At 38.6% G+C, this 20963-nt stretch overlaps 1 protein-coding gene across 2 annotated transcripts; it reads right to left on the bottom strand.

Moving 5' to 3' along the window:
- Positions 1-3770: 3770 nt before the first annotated feature.
- LOC111920956 (uncharacterized) lies at positions 3771-7780 on the bottom strand. Of its 2 annotated transcripts, none has more exons than XM_023916519.3 (7): positions 7357-7775; positions 6334-6391; positions 6053-6133; positions 5506-5541; positions 4806-5045; positions 4600-4741; positions 3771-4478 (listed from the first exon to the last, which is right to left on the bottom strand). In XM_023916519.3, exons 1-7 carry the CDS (start codon positions 7533-7535, stop codon positions 4003-4005), a joined length of 1212 nt encoding a protein of 403 aa, XP_023772287.1. In that variant the 5' UTR covers positions 7536-7775; the 3' UTR covers positions 3771-4002. The 2 variants fall into 2 exon arrangements, with proteins under 2 accessions (XP_023772287.1, XP_023772289.1); XM_023916521.3 differs by having other exon boundaries at positions 4277-4478; positions 4604-4741; positions 7357-7780.
- Positions 7781-20963: the final 13183 nt, after the last annotated feature.

The following is a 20963-nucleotide window of genomic DNA, read 5'->3' as shown; positions in this document are numbered from 1 at the left end:
CAAGGAGAAGGGTTTTCCGAGAGCGAGAACTCATAAGCCAAGGGGACAGTGGGAGGAAAATCGATCTTGAAGAGATTCAAGAGTCAAGTGATGAAGGAACGTTTAACATTGGCTCTCAACCCAAGGAGGAAACTCCGGTTGAGCCAATTGACGAGTCCTTGCCTTTTAGACGTTCCGAAAGAGTTAGGGTTTAACCCCAGTTTTATGGTTTTTATATTACTATGGAAGGGGATACGTTCATTAGTGATAGTACACTAGTGAATTTGGACGAACCTAACGGCTATAAGGAAGCCATGGCAGACCCAGAGTCTGCAAAATGAAAAGAGGCGATGGACAGCGAGATTCAGTCCATGTACGACAACCAAGTTTGGAATTTGGTTGACCATGTGCCCGGGCGTAAGACGGTCGGGTGCAAGTGGATCTTCAAGAAGAAGACCGACATGGATGGGAATGTGCACACGTATAAGGCGCGATTGGTTACGAAGGGCGTTACTCAAACTCCCAGAGTTGACTATGATGAGACCTTCTCACCAGTTGCGAAGATAAAGTCTATTAGGGTAATGCTGGCCATTGTTGCGTTTCATGATTATGAAATATGACAGATGGATGTCAAAACCGCTTTCCTTAATGAGAAGTTGGCTGAGGATGTTTACATGGCTCAGCCAGAGGGTTTTGTCAATGCGAAGCATCCCAATAGAATGTGTAAGCTTGCAAGTCTATTTATGGACTTAAGCAAGCATCTCGCAGATGTAATCTTTGTTTCGACGAGAAATTCAAAGAGTTTGGTTTTCTGTGAAGCGAAGATGAATCATGTGTATATGTCAAAGCCAGTGGAGTATAGTGAGCTTCCTCATATTGTATGTCGATGACATACTGCTCATAGGAAATGACATCCCGACACTACAAGAAGTTAAATCCTGGCTCGGGAAGTGCTTCGCTATGAAGGACCTCGGAGAAGCTGCATATATTCTGGGAGTAAGGATAGTGAGAAACAGGAGTAAAAGACTAATATGACTTAGTCAGAATACTTACTTGGACAAGGTACTAAAACGTTTTAGTATGGAGAATTCCAAGAAAGGGGAGTTACCAATCCAAAGTAATGCCAAGTTGAGTAAGACTTAATGTCCGAGTACCGAAGCCGAGATAACAGAGATGAGTCGAGTACCTTACACTTCCACAGTAGGCTCGATCATGTATGCTATGACTTGTACTCGCCCCGATGTGGCCTTCGCTTTGAGCATGGTCAGCAGATATCAAGGGAACCCTGGCAAAGCACATTAGACCGCAATCAAGAATATTCTTAAGTACCTTCGGAGGACCAAGAAATAGTTTCTAGCCCTCGGTGGGAGTGATGACTTAAAAGTGCGAGGGTATAGTGACGCCAGTTTTCAGACCGACAGGGACAACTACCGTTCGCATTCGGGCTGGGTCTTTACCCTTAATGGAGGAGCAGTGACTTGGAAAAGTTCCAAGCAAGAAACCGTAGCTGATTCAACGTGAAAATCAGAGTACATCGTAGCAAGCGAAGCATTAAAAGAGGAAATATGGCTGAAGAATTTCATTGGAGACCTTGGAGTTGTGCCAGTCATATAAGAGCCCATGGAAATTTTCTGTGATAATGAAGGAGCGGTTGCCTTGACCAAGGAACCAAGGGATCATGGTAGATCTCGACATACCGACAGAAAATATCACTTTATTCGACATTGGGTAGAAGAAGGACTCCTCGTAGTGAAGAGGGTATCATCATAGGATAACCCAACATATCCGCTTACGAAGGGACTGAGTAGGGTTAAGCACTTGCAGCACGTTAGGAGCATTGAGTTGAAGGACGATATTAGTTTAGATTAGATAGTTTAGAAACGTGTAATAGATAAATTTAATTGACATTTGATGATTAAATAAAGGAGTATTATTTATAAGTAAAGTTACCGTCTTATGTTAATTGTTTAACTATTGTTTCACTTTGCATGTTTTAACTTCCTGAATAATTGAGTTATTTAAGAATAATCGAATTATTCGAACGGTCCACAGTCATTCATATGTTGGAAGTAGGTATGAATGAAGACTGTCATGAATTGGTGTGTAGATTGTGTGAAAGGTATTAGACATAGCAAAGGTTTGCTGCAACGTTCATGAGTGCTTATGAACAAGTTTTGAGCATTGGAATAAACCCACACTTGCTGGAATTACTTCATGGAATTTATCATGAGTGATCGCAAGACGATAATATCATATGGTCTTAAAACCTAGATATATGGTTTATTGTTTGCTGATTGGTTGTACATTGATAATGCGAAAACGCATCAGTAACTTGATGTCATAAAACGCATTGTTGTGTATGATTTGATTAGTGAATAGTAGATGCATATAAGTCGAAGTTTATATGTTACTTTTATCCTAAAAGGGTAAAAGCGATATCATGGCCCCTCAATGATTTGATTTGACTTATGTGTCGGGCCCGGTCATGACTAAATTGATGTGTTCAATTAAGTTCTATGTCAAACGAATATGAGATCGAGAAACAAATTGTTGGACAGGTTACTGATAAGATCAGAGTTCAACAACGTCTTTGAGAGCTACGATTGCTAATCGGGTTGTGCTTGTATTTATGGTTACTAGACTTATCTAAGTGGTAGACTGTTGGATTAGTGTCTAAGCCCGTAACCATATTTTGTAAGTACTTGACCCGGTTGTGCATGGTCCTTTTGGGTTGCCTTCACAAAAGCAACTTGACTGGAGAAATGTTAGAGAAAGAGGTTATTATGGTTTATTAATATATTATAAGAATAATATATTAAAAGAGAAATCATATTTGTTTAGTTGACATTGGTCAAGAATTAATTTTGTGATTAAAATAAGTTAATTAAACTAGGGGCTGAATTGTAATTACGTGATAGTTGCAAAGTAGGGCAATGGATGCCTTATGGATAGGGTGGACGAATTCAAGGGGATAAGGCCCTAGAATTTGTCCAAGATAAGGATTATGGGCTTATCCTTTAGACTGCTTGGTGGGCAAGTAATCAGATAAGGATAAGGACTGAAACCCTAATCCTTACACCTATATAAGGACCCCCTCAGCCTAGGAAAATCGGCCACTTGATCCTAGAGTTCCTAGAGCCGATTTTCTACCTCTCCCCCCCCCCCCCTCTCTCTCTTGCCTCTCAATTTGCTCTTGGTGTTTGTGAGCCATTAGAGGTACTACACTTGTGGTACTTGCTTTCAAAGACAAGAAGATTGAAGATTTGAGTTGTTATTACAATATAACAACAAAAGATATGTAATCCCTTCTACTATCTAAATTTCGAAATACCTAGGAGCATGCTAGGGTTCTTTATGTGTTCATAATGTTGTATATCTAATAGTGAATACATAGATCCAATTCTAGGGTTGCATGCACACATAGGATTGTTTGTATATAGAAGAAGATGATCCCCTTCCTTGGGTAGGAAGGGATCCTTTTATACATGTTGTTAACGAAATGGGGTGGCTCTCCTCATGTGGGAGTGAAATGTGACACTTTCCTACTGGGAGAAGTATGCTCACGCCGTCTAACGGCCATGTCAGTTTCGGGCTAAGACTGAGTTTCAGGCTAAGACTGAGACCCGGCCAAGGCCCTGGCGAGATAACGTCCCGTCAGTGCTTTCCGTCAGATTTAACGTGGTCGTATACGGTAACATTAACAAATGTATTCTAAACTAAATTGTTTATTTAAGTTGCACACAATCTTATTTTACATCATTAAAATAATCTAAATAGAAGTCTAATTAATATATGCAACAATGTATTATCTTCTATTAAATTTCAAGTTTTGAATGAGATATACAATATCACAACCCTAATTTCTTTTATAATTTCTTTTATTTAACAAAAATATATATTGTACATATGTAATCTCAAATTTATGTAGGTGGATCAAGGCCCACTCTTGCACATATATGGCTACGCCCGTGTATATACGTATATTCCATGTTAAAAGCCCATTATTCAAACGTTCGAAATCCATCACAGTCTCGATCTTTGAGTGCATTTTATAGGGTTGAAGTGTGAATGTTTACTACTTGAAGAGAAAGATGATGACAACCTTAAATCCCAGTCTTCCACATATTTTGGAACACATTCATCGAACATGATTTTACTAGAAATCCCATGAGCATTAATTGTCGATAGGTCTGACCGTGTAATGAACCTTTCTTCAGGCGCATCATTAATGGAACTCAAGTCTCTACCTTCATGGTACTCGGCCACCAAGCCAGCCGGCACAACAAACTGGCCATTCAAATCAAGTGCGACTCTATGAAGACTATGATATTGGTTCGAGCTCGAAACCGCTTCCCTTAAATGGTGTTGCGGTTCTGAGGAGGTTGAACCGTTGGAAGGCCCACCACCCTGTTCGTTTTTTTGCGAGTAAATAGACACAGCTTTTGCTAGGAGCTCGGCCACAGCATCCTTGTACTCTTTTGGATGATGCTTATAATGACCTACACGGACATTATACATATATGAGCGACGTAGGGTTGATGCTCAGTGGATCGCGGCAACTTGGTAACCGTGAAAATACAACCAAACAAATAGTTATGTTGAGGAAACTGCAAGTATTACCTACATGAGCGGAGCTACTCCATTTTAGCAATTGGACATCACCACCAAGGTTTTGTAATCGTTGAGCAAAGTTAGCGATGGTTTGGTAAGGGGCAATATCGTCGTTTTCTGAGCAAAGTATTAGATATGGTGCTCCAAATCCCTACATTTTATTTTGAAAATAAGAAATGGAAAAAGGGGTTGAGTGGTAAGAAATGGGAACTTACTATAGTTGAATACAAAGTCTGCCAATAATCTGCGCGTAGGGAGTTCCATCTCTTAGGGAACAAGGTATCGAGACTAGATGAGAAACCATTTGCAATCCATTTTACTATTATAGGAGGATGCGAGACTTTAAGAACGCTTGGGTGAAGAACAAAACGGGTGGCCAAATCGCTTACGAAATCGATTGGACAAGAGTCATATATATGTCCGGAAATGCAATTTCTAACGACTTCATACTCATCCTTCACCATTCAACAACATCAAACAGGTTTTCTGATTACCATCGGATGACACATCACAGAAAAGCACTTATACTGTCACCATTTTATTAGTTAGCCCATTATATATATAGTTAAAACACATTTTCCCAAGTTACCAGGGCAAGGAGAAATTACAGAAAAGCAAAAACGTATTTTTTCACCATTTTATTGATTTAGTCGACCAATTTTTTTTATTAACTTAACCATATAACTATTATTATGGTAATAATAAAAGAATAACAGTTTGGTGACTAAATCGGGAAGATGATGAGAGTATGTTGTACCTTTTCTTTTTTTTTTTTTTTCAAAACAGGGTAACCTGGAAGATGGTGAAAATAAAAAAGTGTTTTTTTGTAGCTTGCCCTTCAAAAACTCATGGCTAATCAATCATAATAAAAACATGATACAGAGGAAAGAAGAAGAAGAAGAATAAAGGTCATACCAGATTTCCATGAGTATCATGCTTTGAGTCGATTATCTGTACCAAGAAGACGCCAAGTAAATCACCAAACCACTATGAAGCCTCCCTTTGTGACAGGGTTAAATACCATAAAGACAAATGTTATACAATTCACTCTCAATCAAATGATGTATAATAACTTCCATTCTCAAATCCATGATTTGTAAAAACCTTGGCTGGAAAGTGGAAATGCCATGCATCATGGAATAAACAAAAGGATTTTGCCATGACAAATTTGAATAAAATATCGCCAACGGCCAACCTGGTTAACCATCATCATTGTTTCTCCCTTATTTCTTTTTAATTAACTCTTGTGTGAATAAAGTGTTGTCGGGATAAATAATGTTTAACAAAAGTAATTGAGGAAAATGGAATAAAAATAAATAAATGATGGAAATTTTGTAAACCATTAGGACTTAATAGAAAAACCACATTTCCATGACTTTTTCTATGAAATAAAAACCTTACCATGGTAACTAAGTCTTTATAAAAAAATTATGATATACAAGGATATGCAACTTATATTTACCTGCAAGGCTTTGTACATGCAAGTTAGGGGGCCACCAGAGAAAGACGCAAACACAAGTGGGCATGGCCTTCTTTTTAGTTCCTTCAAATACAAAACAACAAAATTTTGTATCAAGCCTATATATATATCAAAAAAAAAAAATCATAACTAATCAAGAAAAGGAAATACAAGCAGTGTACTCAAGCGGATTTTCCTGATTATTGTGATGTTGTCTACAAACTCAAGGATATAATTGCCATAGAACATAGGCACAATAAGTGGTCAGAAGTTATGAAATTTACCTTAATGAGCTCATTTAGAAGGTTCAGTGCCAAAGCAGTAGCCTTATCAGGGAAGAACCTGTCAATCAATTGCAACATCTTTCAGCAACTTGTAAGTTGTAACTTTTGGACTAAACCTCAAGGACAATTCAGATTCATCATGCCAATCAAACCCAAAAGAATCACGCAAAAACCAAAAGTCAAACCTTTAGATGCCCCAAATTGAAAAAAAAAAAAAAAAAAACCGGAAGCATATCATTTCAAGAAAAAGTAGCACACTTATGTAAGAAATTTGCAAGTTGTAATAATTGTATGGATATCAATTTCTAAGCATATTTTCTACAGATAAGTCTTCCAATTTACGTCAACAAATGGAAATCAAATCAGTTGATTTCAGAAGTCAAAGTGTAAATTATGTAACAATTCAGAACATCTACAATGGTGAGATTATGACATGACTTAAGATTATTATCATATAATCTTTCTGTTAATTTTGCCCAATATTAAATATGTATTCCCTAATGGATAACATGTTCGAATTATAGTTTTTAACAAATTTAAGTAATTTATCACCAACTATATTAAAATTAAAATGTTATATAAACCACTCGTCTAATTTGTTGTTTTAAACCTGACTTAAAATATATTATATAATCATTATAAATTTAATATTTCATAATTGAAAAAATATCAAATACTTAATATATAAATTATTTTATAAAGAAAAAACTAATGTTAAAAATTTAAATTATTGAATGAGAAAAGGATTATATGTACTAAGCCTAAAAATAAATTACCCTCGTTAAGCCGTTAATGAATAAAAAAACAAACTATTCCGGTGTTAATGGTGCGGATTGCTGAGTAATGATTCAAATTCAAATAGTAATGAGTCATAACAAAACTCAGCTGAGATGCATTAATCTAAAACCGGAAATCGGGAATAACACCAGAAGATGATGATACGAAGGATATAATAGACTTAAATTATAAAAGAAAGTAGGTAGGTAGGTAGGTAGGTAATCAGGGTTGATGAAGATAACATACATATTAAGAAATTGCGAATGGCAGACAAGGGAGTCCCAACCAAGAGAGGAGTAAAGGTCAACATGTTTCTTCAAATTCTTCTCTTCGCTTGACATCCATGCGAATACAACAACTATTCCTCTTCTTCTTTCTTCTTCTTTTCGCTTCCCCCAGTAGAATCTTCCCCCAAATCCCCACATCCTCCCTCGCTCGTTTTTACTGTTGATCTTGATTCCTCTTCAGAGAATAAGCTTACAGATATGACTGTTGATGATGATTCGTTATGATGAGTTTTATATACAAAGAAAAGATTTATGCTATGTTCCTGAATTATACAAATTAAAGCGAGAAGAGAAAGGAATTGGAAAGAAAGTCAAAAAAATGGTGTTCCTTAAAAAAGAAGTTAGAGAATAATCAGACTTCCAAACTTTCCTCTTGACTTTTCAAATTACTTATTGACCCTTCAAACCTATTATAAAAGTAAACGTCAGCGCCACTATCTCAATTCTCGATAATTCAACGCCTCTTATCTCATTTCTCACCCAAGAAATCTAATCGAATCAAAGACGAAAAATTATATAAATGGTCCTATGGTTTGGTAAAATAATTACATATAGTCCAACTTCAAGAAAATAAACAATCCAGGTCCTTGTTTTCTTTTGTCATTATTACATAAATGATCATTCCGCCACACCCTGAAATTCCGTTAAAAAATTTTGGAAGCGTTTGAGAGCTTTTAGCTTTTAGTTTTTGACAAAACTTCTTAGTTTAAACAAAAAGTTTCGTTTGGTAGTACGAACGTTTAGCTTTTAGTTTAAACAAAACACTCCAAATCTAAAAGTTACTTCATGTAGCGTTTAACAAAATGCTACCGACCTTTGAAATCAATTTCCATAATTACCCTTAAAAATATATTTATATTTATTTATTTTTAATCAATTGTCCTTTTATATAATTTTATATATTTCAAAAGCTTCCAGTTATTTTTGCCAAACACTCATATAACAAATAAAAGTTACAGCTTCCCGCTACTCGCTACCCACTACCAGTTACCTGTTACCCACTTCCAGCTAACAATTATTTTTGCTAAACACGCTCATAACTTATTTCAAATCTCTCTTTCTTTCTTTCTTTTTCTCTTTCTCTCTCTCTCTCTCTCTCTCTCTCTATATATATATATATATATATATATATATATATATATATATATATATATATATATATATATATATATATATTCAAATGAAAATAGTTTTTTGAATTGGGAACACTTTTTACATATCACATTAAAAACACATGTGTTTCTATTTGTGATTATCTTCAGGGGTATTTTCATAACTTTGTCTGTTATAAACGATTATTTTGTCTAATTCCTTTACATGTTTGACGCAAGCTTGGGAGTATTATTTGAATTCAGAGTGATTCGATTCGATTTTTTCGCAATTCATCCTAGATCTTAGTGATTTCTTGGATTTTTCTTCCAAAATTCTATGCTTGTTGTTCGTCGATTCTTATGGAAGAAGAAATTGCATCATCGTCTAAGAATTTTAGGTTTAACTGTTCGTTCTATCAAAAAGTAAAAATCTTCGCTTTGCATAACTTTTTTTAATGATTAAACACTGACATTTTTATTTATTTAATCTATTTTAGTAATCGAGTCAGTTATTTAATGTTTTGAGTTTGAAATGAGTTAGGTTTAACATATTGTTCATCAAAAAGTAAAGATCGTCACTTTTCGGAACTTATTTTGATCATTTATCGTCGATTCTTGCATTGTAACTGCATTATGAAGTATGAATTGAAAGTTTGGAGTTCGAAAGGAGTTAGGTTTAATAAATTGTACCTTGGGTTGATCATTAAACGTCGATTATTGTCTTTGTTACTATATTTATGTAGTATAATCGAAATTGTTGAGTATGAAGTTAATAATTGTGATTTATGTTTGGAGGAAAACCTAATTATGTAGAAAATATTTGATTAGTATATGTTTAAAATTGTATTATTTTAATCACATGTGATTAAGTTCTTTTATTAACAATTTATGATTAGTTATTAAAGAAACATATGTGATTTATATCGGTTATATAAACTATAATACTCAACATAAATTATATGTTATTGATATCGTTGATATCTGTTATAAACTATAAATGTTTTATTAACATTGGTAAAATCATATGTGATTGATATATGTTATAAACTATAATACAATGCTTTAAATCATACATTATTAATATAAGTTATAATCATAAATGTTTTAAGCATATATGTTTAAAATCATATGTGATTGATATATGTTTTAATCACAAATGTTATAAACATTTACATTTTATATTATAGCATAACATTTACATTTTATATTATAGTGTTTTATATCATATATTATTAATATTTTTTTAATAATAAATGTTTATGTTGTTAATGATAGGTTATGTTGTTTGACAATGTTTTTTACAAGCATGAAATAATGTTTTATGCTTAAATTCAAATGTATAATCACATGTGATTTACAAATGTTTATTCACATTTTTTATTAAATCACATGTTATTGTTTTATATAATCACATTTGATTTTTTTATGTAATCATATTTTATTATAAATATTTTATTCGGTCATATGCGATTGTTTTATATAATCACATGTGATTGCTTACCAGGTTTTGAGTATATACATGTACATATCTTTGATTATTGCTCCTGAAATGTTGTTGTCTAGTATCACAATGTTTGCATTTTTTATGTTAAAAACAAATACAAGCATGTTTTCTTCATCGAAAACATGGAAAAATATATGCATTTAAATATGTATTATCATATTTAGAAAGGATATACATTGTAATAAGAACAATAAGATTTTTTTAAAAACTTACAAGATCAACATTTTTCGTTTGTGTTTTTTCTTCGTCTCCATTTAACCAATCTATAAGGTATTTCCTGAATAGATTGTATATGTTATTGTCTTTTCCTTAGCTTCCCGTTCCATTATTCCTTTATTTGTTTATCTATCTTTTTCTTCTTCTCATCTTTTGTTGGTTTTGGAATTGGCTCATCCTCAATGTACTTTGTCTAAATGGTGAATCATGTGTGATTCAGTGTATAATGATATATGTATTTAAACAACTTTTATTAATTTAGTACTCCCTACATCCCAAAATTATAGTCCATCTTTCCTTTTTGGTTTGTCCCAATAATAGTCCACTTCTAAAAATAAATAACATTTTTACCAAAATACCCCTTCATTATTATTTAACCAACTAAGCATTTAATTAAACATTAAATGCAAAGTAAGGACAAAACTATCATTTTATTATATAAAGTTAGTGGTAATTAATGATTTTTTTAATCTGTGTGTTTTTTGTCTGTGGACAATAATATTGGGACGGAGGGAGTATTAGAATCACATATGTTTAACTTACTGTGAGTTGGACGGAAAAGAATACTCTATATGGAGAATTTTTTAAGTCTCTGTCGTTCGTATTGTAATTTAGCAATTCAGCCTATGAGTCTATAACATCGGAAAACATATATTCTCCAAGATACAAGCTTTCAAACACATATCGAAAAACTTCTCGTTTGTTTTCCGTAAACAACACTTCATCATTGTAAATATTGTTGGGTTTTCTCTTGGGTTTTTTTAGCCCATGAGGAAAGCCCACTTGTTTAGCCCATATATATATATATATATATATATATATATATATATATATATATATATATATATGTGTGTGTGTGTGTGTGTGTGTGTTACATGCCCTAATTTCATTAACACACAAAATTTTTCAGCCACTAAGAGAGTTAGAGAGAGTAAGAAGCAGAAGAGGTTTTTTTTTCTCAATTCCTGTTTTGAAGATACACGTGCAGTTTTTTGGTAATTTTCCGGAGATCCAACGGTCCGTTTTCTCTCATTTTTGGACAGCAACTTCCTAACATCGAGACCTTCAGATCCAACGGTTGAATTGTCGAGATCAGCTTCAGAGACTTGGGAATCGTCGCTTCTATTTGCTGCTATAAATCAGGAACGTTTTTGGTGATATTCTTCTTTGTCTTTGCTTATTTGATTCCATATGCTTGATGTGATTTAGTTCCAAATATATGATGATTATTGTATGCCTCTAGTACATCTAGAGAAGACTTTGTATTGCTCTAATATTGGTGATAGTGGATTTGAAGCGACTATAGTAGTCCCGTGGTTTTACTCTCCTTTCTTGAGAGGTTTTACTCTAATATTGGTGATAGTGGACTTGATTACTTATTGTTTTGGGTTGATTATATTGATCATATAACTTGCATTGGGGCTGATTTGTTGCAAGTGAATATCATATTTGTTTGCATCCTAAAAGGTTATTCAATACGGGAATAGTTAAGTCAAACGAAGTATTATTCCGCATTGTTATTTACCGTTGTGGTCGTGTTTTTCTCATCAGATTGGTAACAGAGCATGGTTCTTGTTATTAGGTTACTTTTTTGAACAATGGAAGCTAATACAAATAGGATTGTAAATTTGAATGGTTCTAATTATCAAGTTTGGAGAGGCAAGATGGAAGACCTTCTTTATGTGAAGGATTATTATATGCATGTGTTTAATACTGAAAAACCTAAAGATAAAACAGATGCAGAGTGGACTATTTTGCATAGAAAATTTTGTAGGTATATTTGACAATGGGTTGATGATAATGTTTTTTACCCTACTAGCGCGGAGACTCATGCTCATACTTTGTGGAACAAGCTTGAGCAGTTATATGCTCGAAAGACCGGGAACAATAAATTGTTCCTGATTAAATAGTTGATTGGCTTGAAGTACCATGATGGAAATCCTATTAGTGATCATTTGAATTCTTTCTAGTGAATTATTAATCAACTTGCAGGAATGGGTATCAAGTTTGAAGATAAGTTACAAGGTTTATGGCTTCTTGGCACTTTACCGAATTCTTGGGAAATTTTTAGGACATCCTTGTCCAACTTTGCACCAGATGGTATTATCACCATGTAATTGGCTAAAGGCGGTGTTTTAAATAAAGAGATGAGAAGAAAGTCACAAGGTTCCTATTCACATTCATTTGTCTTGGTTATAGAAAGCAGGGGGAGAAGTCAAAGTAGAGGTCCGAATAACAAAGGGAAGCATCACAGTAAATCTAAACGAAAGTTTGTTGACTATGAGTGCAATCATTCTGGTAGAAAAGGGCACACAGTACAATTTTGCAGACATTTGAAAAGGGAGAACAAGAAGGCGCATTACAAAAATCAAAAGAACAATCACAAGAAAGATGATGGTGGTAATGATACTGCTGAAGTTAACACTGCTACCGCAGAGTTTTTTATTTGTTGTGATTATGATATGGTTAATCTTGCACATGATGATTCGAGTTGGGTTGTTGGCAGTGGTGTTGCCTGTCATGTGACATCACAAAGGGATTTTTACACATCTTACACTCGTGGTGATATTGGGAATGTTAAGATGGGTAATAATGGGTTATCAAAGATTAATGGTATCGGAGATATTTGTTTGAAGTTTGAGACTGGGATGGAGTTGGTTTTTCACAATGTAAAACATGTTCCAGATATTAGACTTAGTTTGATCTCTGCTGGCTTACTTGATGATGACGGTTACCATAGTACCTTTGGTGGTGGCATTTGGAAACTCACTCGTGGTTCTTTGATCGTGGCAAGAGGTGAAAGAAGCTTAAAGTTATACATGACACATCCGAAGATCTCCAAAGAATTGATCCATGCATCGATACATTGTGACATGACCAATTTGTTGCATAAGAGACTTGGTCACATGAGTGAAAAGGGGATGTCTTTATTATTGAAGAAAAATGTGTTAACCGGTGTGCATGATGTGAATTTGAAGAGATGTTCTCATTGTCTAGCAGGTAAGAAAAATAGAGTTTCCATTAAGAGCCATCCTCCTTCTAGGAAAGAGAATTACTTGATCTGGTATATTCTAATGTATGTGGTCCCATGAAGACTAGGACACTTGGGGGTTGTTTGTATTTTGTCACATTCATTGATGACTATTCAAGGAAGGTATGGGTTTATACTTTGAAGACTAAAGATCAAGTATTGGATGTGTTTAAGTAGTTTCATGCCTTGGTTGAGAGAAAAATTGGGAAGAAATTAAAGTGTGTTCGGAAAAATAATGGCGGTGAATACATTGGTCCTTTTGATGCTTATTGTAGAGAGCAAGGTATTCGACACATAAAGACTCCTCCAAAGACACCACAGTTGAATGGTTTAGCAGAATGGATGAATAGAACATTGGGTGAAAGAGTTAGATGTTTGATTTCACATACAGGATTGTCTGATTCTTTTTGGGGAGAAGCTTTGAATACGACGGTACATGTTATTAATCTTACTCCTTGTGTTCCTTTGTCTTTTGATGTTCTTGACAGGGTTTAGAGTGGCAAAGATGTTTCTTATCATAATTTACGAGTCTTTGGATGCAAGGCTTTTGTACATATTCCTAAAGATGAAATATCAAAGCTTAATGTGAAGACCAAGCCATGTATATTCCTTGGTTATGGCCAAGATGAATTCGGTTACATGTTATATGATCCAGTTCTAAAGAAACTCGTAAGGATTCGTGATGTTATATTTGTTGAAGATCAGAGTTTAAAAGATATTGAGAAGATAAAGATAGTTCCTCAATCTACTAATGATCATGTTGATTCGGATTTGGTTCCCCCTCAACACTTTGAGCCAATTAATGAAGATGTTCATAATGATGAACAACATGATATTGATGAAAATGATGTTCCAGAGCAGTCGAAGTTGGATGAGGATCTTCATCCAGAGTTGTCGATAACTGATATACCACCATTTGTCCCACTTAGGCAGTCTACGAGAGATCGTCATCCTTCCACCCCTTATTCTGCTGATGAGTATGTTCTGGTTACTGATGGAGGAGAGCAAAATTGTTATTCAGAGGCTATGGAAGATGGGCATAAAAGAGAGTGGGTTGAAGCTATGCAAGATGAGATGAATTCCTTACATGAAAACAATACTTTTGAGTTGGTGAAGTTGCCTAAGGGCAAGTAAGCTTTGAAGAACAAGTGGGTTTAAAAAGTGAAGACTGAAGAACATACCTCATGGCCTAGGTACAAGGCTAGATTGGTGGTCAAACGGTTCATTCAAAGAAAGGGTATTGATTTTGATGAGATTTTCTCTCCAGTCGTGAAGATGGGTTCCATTCGGGTGATTCTTGGTTTGGTTGTAAGCCTTGATCTTGAGGTTGAGCAAATGGATGTCAAGACAGCTTTCCTTCACGGTGACTTGGACAAGGAAATTTATATGGAGCAACATGAAGGTTTTCAGGTTAAATGAAAAGAAGACTATATGTGTAGGCTTCAGAAAAGTCTTTATGGGTTGAAGAAAGCACCAAGACAGTGCTACAAGAAATTTGAGTCAGTCATGGGTGAGCAAGGCTACCGTAAGACTACTTCATATCACTATGTTTTCTTCCAGGGGTATGGTGATGATGATATCATCATTTTATTGCTTTGTTTTGATGATATGTTGATTTTTGGCAAGAATGCAGAGAGAATTATTCAGCTGAAGAAACAATTGAGCAAGTCTTTTGCTATGAAAGACTTGGGGCCAGCAAAACAGATTCTTGACATTCGGATTTGTAACACCGTAAATTTCAAAACAATTTTTCACATTTTATAAAAACATAATTCATTCATTACTCATAAAAACATCATTGTTTAAAACTCAATTCATAACATATATCAATCCCAAGATCTCATAACATAAAAATCTCGTGTGTGTACTGATAAGGTCGGCGTCTTCCCGCGATCCTCACTAGTACCTGAAACACATAACACATAACACTGTAAGCACGAAGCTTAGTGATTTCCCCAAAATACCATATATAACACGTATTAGCCACTCGAGGCTATAACTCTGTGGGACCGTGCACCCAAACTCTGTGAACCCTGAGGTTCTATCTCTGTGAACCTTCAGGTTCTAACTCTGTAAACATGCACAGCATAAATCACATAGAATAATGCAGTGCAACACATAACACATATATAGCATACAAACACTGTATCACATAACTCTGATTACCTATTCAAGGTAAAGTATAGTGAGAAGACTCACCTCAAACTCCCGTAAATCCCTGACTCGGTAGAAGTATTTCCTAGCCTCCGCCTATTCACACAAAGTAAATATCCTCATAAATATAACACTCGAGGCTAGACTCGACCCTCTATTGTCACCCTCAGAAGGGTAAAAGACTATTTTACCCCCCTCTTGACTCAAGGACTCCATTGTTGACCAAACCCTAAAAGTCAACAAAAGTCAACGGTCAAACTTTGACCCAACTCGCCGAGTGCACTCCGGTGACTCGGCGAGTACACACATGACTCCTAACTCTTTGTCCCGCTTGGCACGTCGATTCCCTCCCTAAACTCGACGAGTCTCATCAGGCATGAATCGCGAGGCCACCCCGACTCAACTCGCCAAGTTTCAAGAACAACTCGGCGAGTACAGCCTTGAACTTCAGTCCTCTAATCCCTTTCTGACTCACTGAGTCATCCCCCAACTCGGCAGTCCACTCACTGAATGATTAATGGGCAACCTTCATACTACTCGCCGAGTCTGTTCTTGGGACTCGGCGAGTTCATTCCATGCACACTCTCAAAACAACTTCTGAGGTCAGATCCATCCCATATAATCATAGATTTGGCCTCCCCAAGCATGATAATCATGTAAAATTTGGACCTTGACACACATATAACATAAAAATGGTCCAAAATGGTGATTTAGCCCCAAAAATGACATTCTAAGTTCATACTTCCAAAATTGCTCATAAAGCTCCTAGGTTTAAGGTCTCTGGACCTCTTTGAGTCCAGATCCAAAGCACATACTCAAAAAAGGGGACTAAATACTCTACATACTCTTATTCTAAAGGGTTAAAAACCCTAACTCTATGAATCAACACCCAATACTAGAGAAGGTCTGAAGTAATACCTTAATATGAAGCCTTTGATCTTTGAAGACACTAGATTTGCACTTCCTTCAGCCTTCTTTTGCCTTGGACACCTTCTCCTTCAAATTTCACTAACAATGATCAATAAAGGGGCTCTCTTCTCCTCACAAGCGATCCAGGACTCTCTCTAGGGTGTGGTAGCTGCAAGGGACGACCATAAGGGCCTTTAAATAGGTCCCAAGCCCTGGGAATTAGGGCTTCACTAAGCAGCGTGGACTCGCCGAGTCTAGACATGAACTAGAATGAACATCCGCGTCCCTACTCGGCGAGTCTTTGCGCCAACTCGCCGAGTGCCTCCACAAACTCCAAAAATTAAATGAATAAATAATATACCTAGGAATCCGAATGTTACAATTCTCCCCCACTAGAATCAGACTTCGCCCTCAAAGTCTCACTCTAAAAACAACTCCGGATGCTGCTCACGCATCTCACGCTCCGACTCCCAAGTCAACTCTGACCCTTTCCGATGCTGCCACTGGACCTACACCAGAGGCACTTCCTTGTTCCTCAGAACCTTGATCTTTCGATCCCGAATCGCCACCGGCTTTTCAATGTAGTTCAGGCCCACATCCACCTGAATATCCTCTAATGGCACCACCACCGACTCGTCGGCTATACACTTTCTCAGCTGCGACACATGGAAGGTATCATGAATCTGGTCCAACTCCGTGGGTAACTCCAAACGATACGCTACCCTTCCCACCCTCGCGATCACTCTGAATGTCCCAATATACCGGGGCCCCAGCTTGCCCCTCTTCCTGAATCGGATCACTCCTTTCCAAGGAGACACCTTTAGGAGCACGAAGTCACCAACCTGAAACTCGAGCTCGGATCGTCGCCTATCCGCATAACTCTTCTGGCGACTCTAAGCGGTCAGCAATCTCTGCCGGACCTGCTGAATCTGTTCAGTCGTTTGAAGCACGATCTCTGTGCTTCCCATCACTCGTTGCCCCACCTCTCCCCAACAAATAGGAGTCCGACACTTCCTCCCATACAACAGCTCAAAGGGCGGCATACCAATGCTCGAATGATGGCTGTTGTTGTAGGAGAACTCTGCTAAGGGCAAATACATGTCCCAACTTCCGCCAAAATCCAACACACATGCTCGGAGCATGTCCTTGAGCGTCTGAATCGTCCGCTCGCTCTGACCGTCAGTCTGTGGGTGGTATGCGGTACTAAAATGCAGCCTCGTACCCAACTCCTCATGGAATTTCTTCCAAAATCTGGAAGTGAAACGCACATCTCGATCTGACACAATCAAGATCGGCACCCCAAGTCGCGATACCACCTCTCTCACATATATCTCTGCTAACTTCTCCGCGGAAGCACTCTCACTAATGGCTAGAAAGTGAGCGCTCTTTGTCAAGCGGTCTACTATCACCCAAATCGCATCGACACACCTCGCCGTTCTCGGCAATTTGGTGATAAAATCCATGGATATCTGCTCCCATTTCCACTATGGGACTTCCAGTGGCTGCAACTTACCATGCGGTCTCTGATGTTCGGCTTTAACCCTACGACAGGTTAGGCACCTCTCAACAAACCACGCCACATCTCTCTTCATACAGGGCCACCAATACTCCCTTTTAAGATCCAGAAACATCTTAGTGGCCTCGGGATGGATCGAGAATCTCAATCTATGCGCCTCCTCCATCAAGATGGTACGCGTTCCTCCAACAAACGGTACCCAAATCCGACCCTGGAAGGTCATAAGCCCTCTGTTATCGGTCACGAACTCTGACACCTGACCGATAACTTGCTCTCTCTTACGGTTCTCCGGTCTCACTGCCTCAGCTTGAGCCCCTCTGATGGTGTCCAACACCAGAGTCATCACCGCCAATCTCATACAAATATCCCGAATCGGGGCGTTCTCTGCCGTACGACTCAGGGCGTCGGCTACCACATTAGCCTTGCCCGGGTGGTACAGGATCTCGCAATCATAATCCTTTACTACATCCAACCATCTCCTCTGAAGCATGTTCAGGTTTGGCTGATCCATCAAATACTTCAAACTCTTGTGGTCCGTGTATATCGTACACCGAACCCCATACAGATAATGGCGCCAAATCTTGAGGGCGAACACCACAACCCCCAACTCTAGATCGTGGGTGGGATACCTTGCCTCATGGGGCTTCAGCTACCTTGATGCATACGCGATCACATGCCCCCTCTGCATCAACACCGCGCCCAACCCAGATATCTATGCGTCACAATACACCACGAAGTCCTCCATTACCTCTGGAAGAGCCAACACCGGGGCTTCGCACAATCTCTGGCGAAGAGTCTCAAATGAGGCATGCTGCTCTGGGCCCCAGCTGAACACCACACCCTTCCGGTTCAACCTGGTGAGAGGAACAACAATCTTGGAGAAATCCCTGATGAACCTCCGATAATAGCCGGCCAACCCTAGAAAACTCCTGATCTCAGAAGGAGATCTCGGCACCTCCCAACTCATCACCGCCTCGATCTTGGCCGGATCGACCAAAATCCCCTTTTGGTTAACGAGGTGACCAAGGAACTGCACCTCGCGTAACCAAAAATCGCACTTGGAGAATTTGGCGTAAAGCCTCTCCAATCTCAGCATACTGAGGATTTCTCGCAAATGCTCCTCATGCTGCTCCCTGGATCTCGAATACACCAAAATGTCGTCAATGAACACAATCACTGATCGATCCAGCATCAGTCTGTATTCCCTGTTCATGAGATCCATGAACGCTGCAGGCACATTGGTGAGCCCGAATGGCATCACCACGAACTCGTAATGCCCATAACGAGTCCTGAATGCGGTCTTCTGGATATCCTCCTCGCGCACCCTCATCTGATGATATCCAGATCTCAGATCAATCTTGGAAAACCAAGACGCTCCCTGCAGCTGATCGAACAAATCGTCGATCCTCGGCAAAGGATAACGGTTCTTGACCGTTAACTTGTTCAGCTCTCGATAATCTATGCACATTCGGTGCGAACCATCCTTTTTCTTCACGAAAAGGATTGGTGCTCCCCACGGCGAGCTGCTCGGCCGTATAAACCCCTTCCCCAGCAGCTCCTGAAGCTGCGAGGATAACTCCTGCATCTCTGGAGGTGCAAGGCGATAGGGCGCCTTGGCAATAGGTGCTGCCCCTGGAATCAAATCAATGCGAAACTCAACCTGCCTCTCGGGAGGCACACCCAGTAACTCCTCGGGAAAGACATCCGGGAATTCACGCACTATCGGAACCTCCTCAACCGTACTCGTTCTCTCTGCACCAACTCTCGTATCCATCACATACGCTACAAAACCACTACAGCCCTGCTGTAGACTCTGCCTCGCTCTAGCAGCTGAACAAAACGCTGAATCGGGATGGGTACCCTCGCCGTACACCGTAAGAACTCCCCCACTTGGGTCGCGTATAGTCACCAGCTGCCACTCACAATCGATAACTGTTCCAAACCTGCTCAACCAATCCATGCCTACGATGACACAGACGTCCCCCATCGCAATCGGGACCAAATCAATAGGAAACTCTACACCGAAAATCTCGAGTACACATCCTTGAATCACCTCCGTGGCATACACTGCTCTCTCATCGGCGATGGAGACTCTCAGAGGTCGACTTAACGCCTCTCGACTAATACTTATGTGCTGTGTAACAGCCCGAAATTCCAGGTATCGTTATATTTATGATTTTTGGGTGTTTTAAGAGGGGACTCGGCGAGTTGGAGCTCAGACTCGCCGAGTAGGATAGCAGATCTGGTCGCGGGTTCGCGACTGGACTCGACGAGTCTGGATATAGACTCGGCGAGTCTGCGCTGTTTAGCGAAACCCTAACCGTCCAGGTTTGGGACGTATATAAGGAGCCTTATGGCCATCATTGTTCATCCTAGTCCTCTGAGAGAAACCCTAATTCGATTGTGAGCATCTGGAGCAAGGTTGAAGACCATTATTGATCTTGGAAGTGTTATTGTGCAAGGAGGAGGAGGCTTGGTTAAGGGAACAACAAGAGAAGCCACATTCTGAGGATTTGGGACACAGAGCAACGTTATTTAGGTATTATTTTCGAGTTGCATTCTTCTATGTTGATGTGTATATAGATTTAGGGTTTATTGAACCCTTTTGTGGCTAGATTGAGTGTTTCCCCAGTCCCCCAAGCGATTGGAACCCTATATTGGGACCCTTAGAAGTCCAGAATGTCCCATGCCTGAGCAATTCGGGAATCAATGGAGGTTTTGGATTGGAATCCTTATGCCTTAGGTCAAAATGTAAATTATGAGTCTTAGGGTGTATTATGAGCACCGAAATGAGGGCTTTACGTGATGAACCAGTTTAGGAAGGCCAGACCTGTGAATTGTCGGAGCAGATCTGACCTTAGGAAGCAGTTTGAGCGGTTGCATGGCATGGGCTCGCCGAGTCCGATGAACAGACTCGGCGAGTAGCTTGAAGATTAACTGGGACTCGCCGAGTTGTTCTTCAGACTCGGCGAGTTGAGTCGGGGTGGCCCCGCGATTCTTCCAGGAGGAACTCGTCGAGTCAAGGGGGATACTCGACGAGTAGAAAGGGAATCTTAGAGAATTGGTGAGAACGTGTAGACTCGCCGAGTCGCCCTAGCACTTGCCGAGTCCGGTCAAAGTTGACCGTTGACCGTTGACCAGAGTG

This window comes from Lactuca sativa, chromosome 8 (genome assembly GCF_002870075.4).
Source record: "Lactuca sativa cultivar Salinas chromosome 8, Lsat_Salinas_v11, whole genome shotgun sequence".
NCBI classification, from domain to species: domain Eukaryota; kingdom Viridiplantae; phylum Streptophyta; class Magnoliopsida; order Asterales; family Asteraceae; genus Lactuca; species Lactuca sativa.
This window is presented reverse-complemented; position numbering and strand designations above follow the sequence as displayed.

Excerpts from the sequence above, each read along its gene's own strand:
- LOC111920956 (XM_023916519.3), bottom strand. The coding sequence starts at position 7,535 with ATGTGGGGATTTGGGGGAAGATTCTACTGGGGGAAGCGAAAAGAAGAA. Across the intron at positions 4,742-4,805 it reads AGACTTTGTATTCAACTATA|GGATTTGGAGCACCATATCT; the intron begins GTAAGTTCCCAT and ends AATAAAATGTAG. Across the intron at positions 4,479-4,599 it reads GAGTAGCTCCGCTCATGTAG|GTCATTATAAGCATCATCCA; the intron begins GTAATACTTGCA and ends ATGTCCGTGTAG.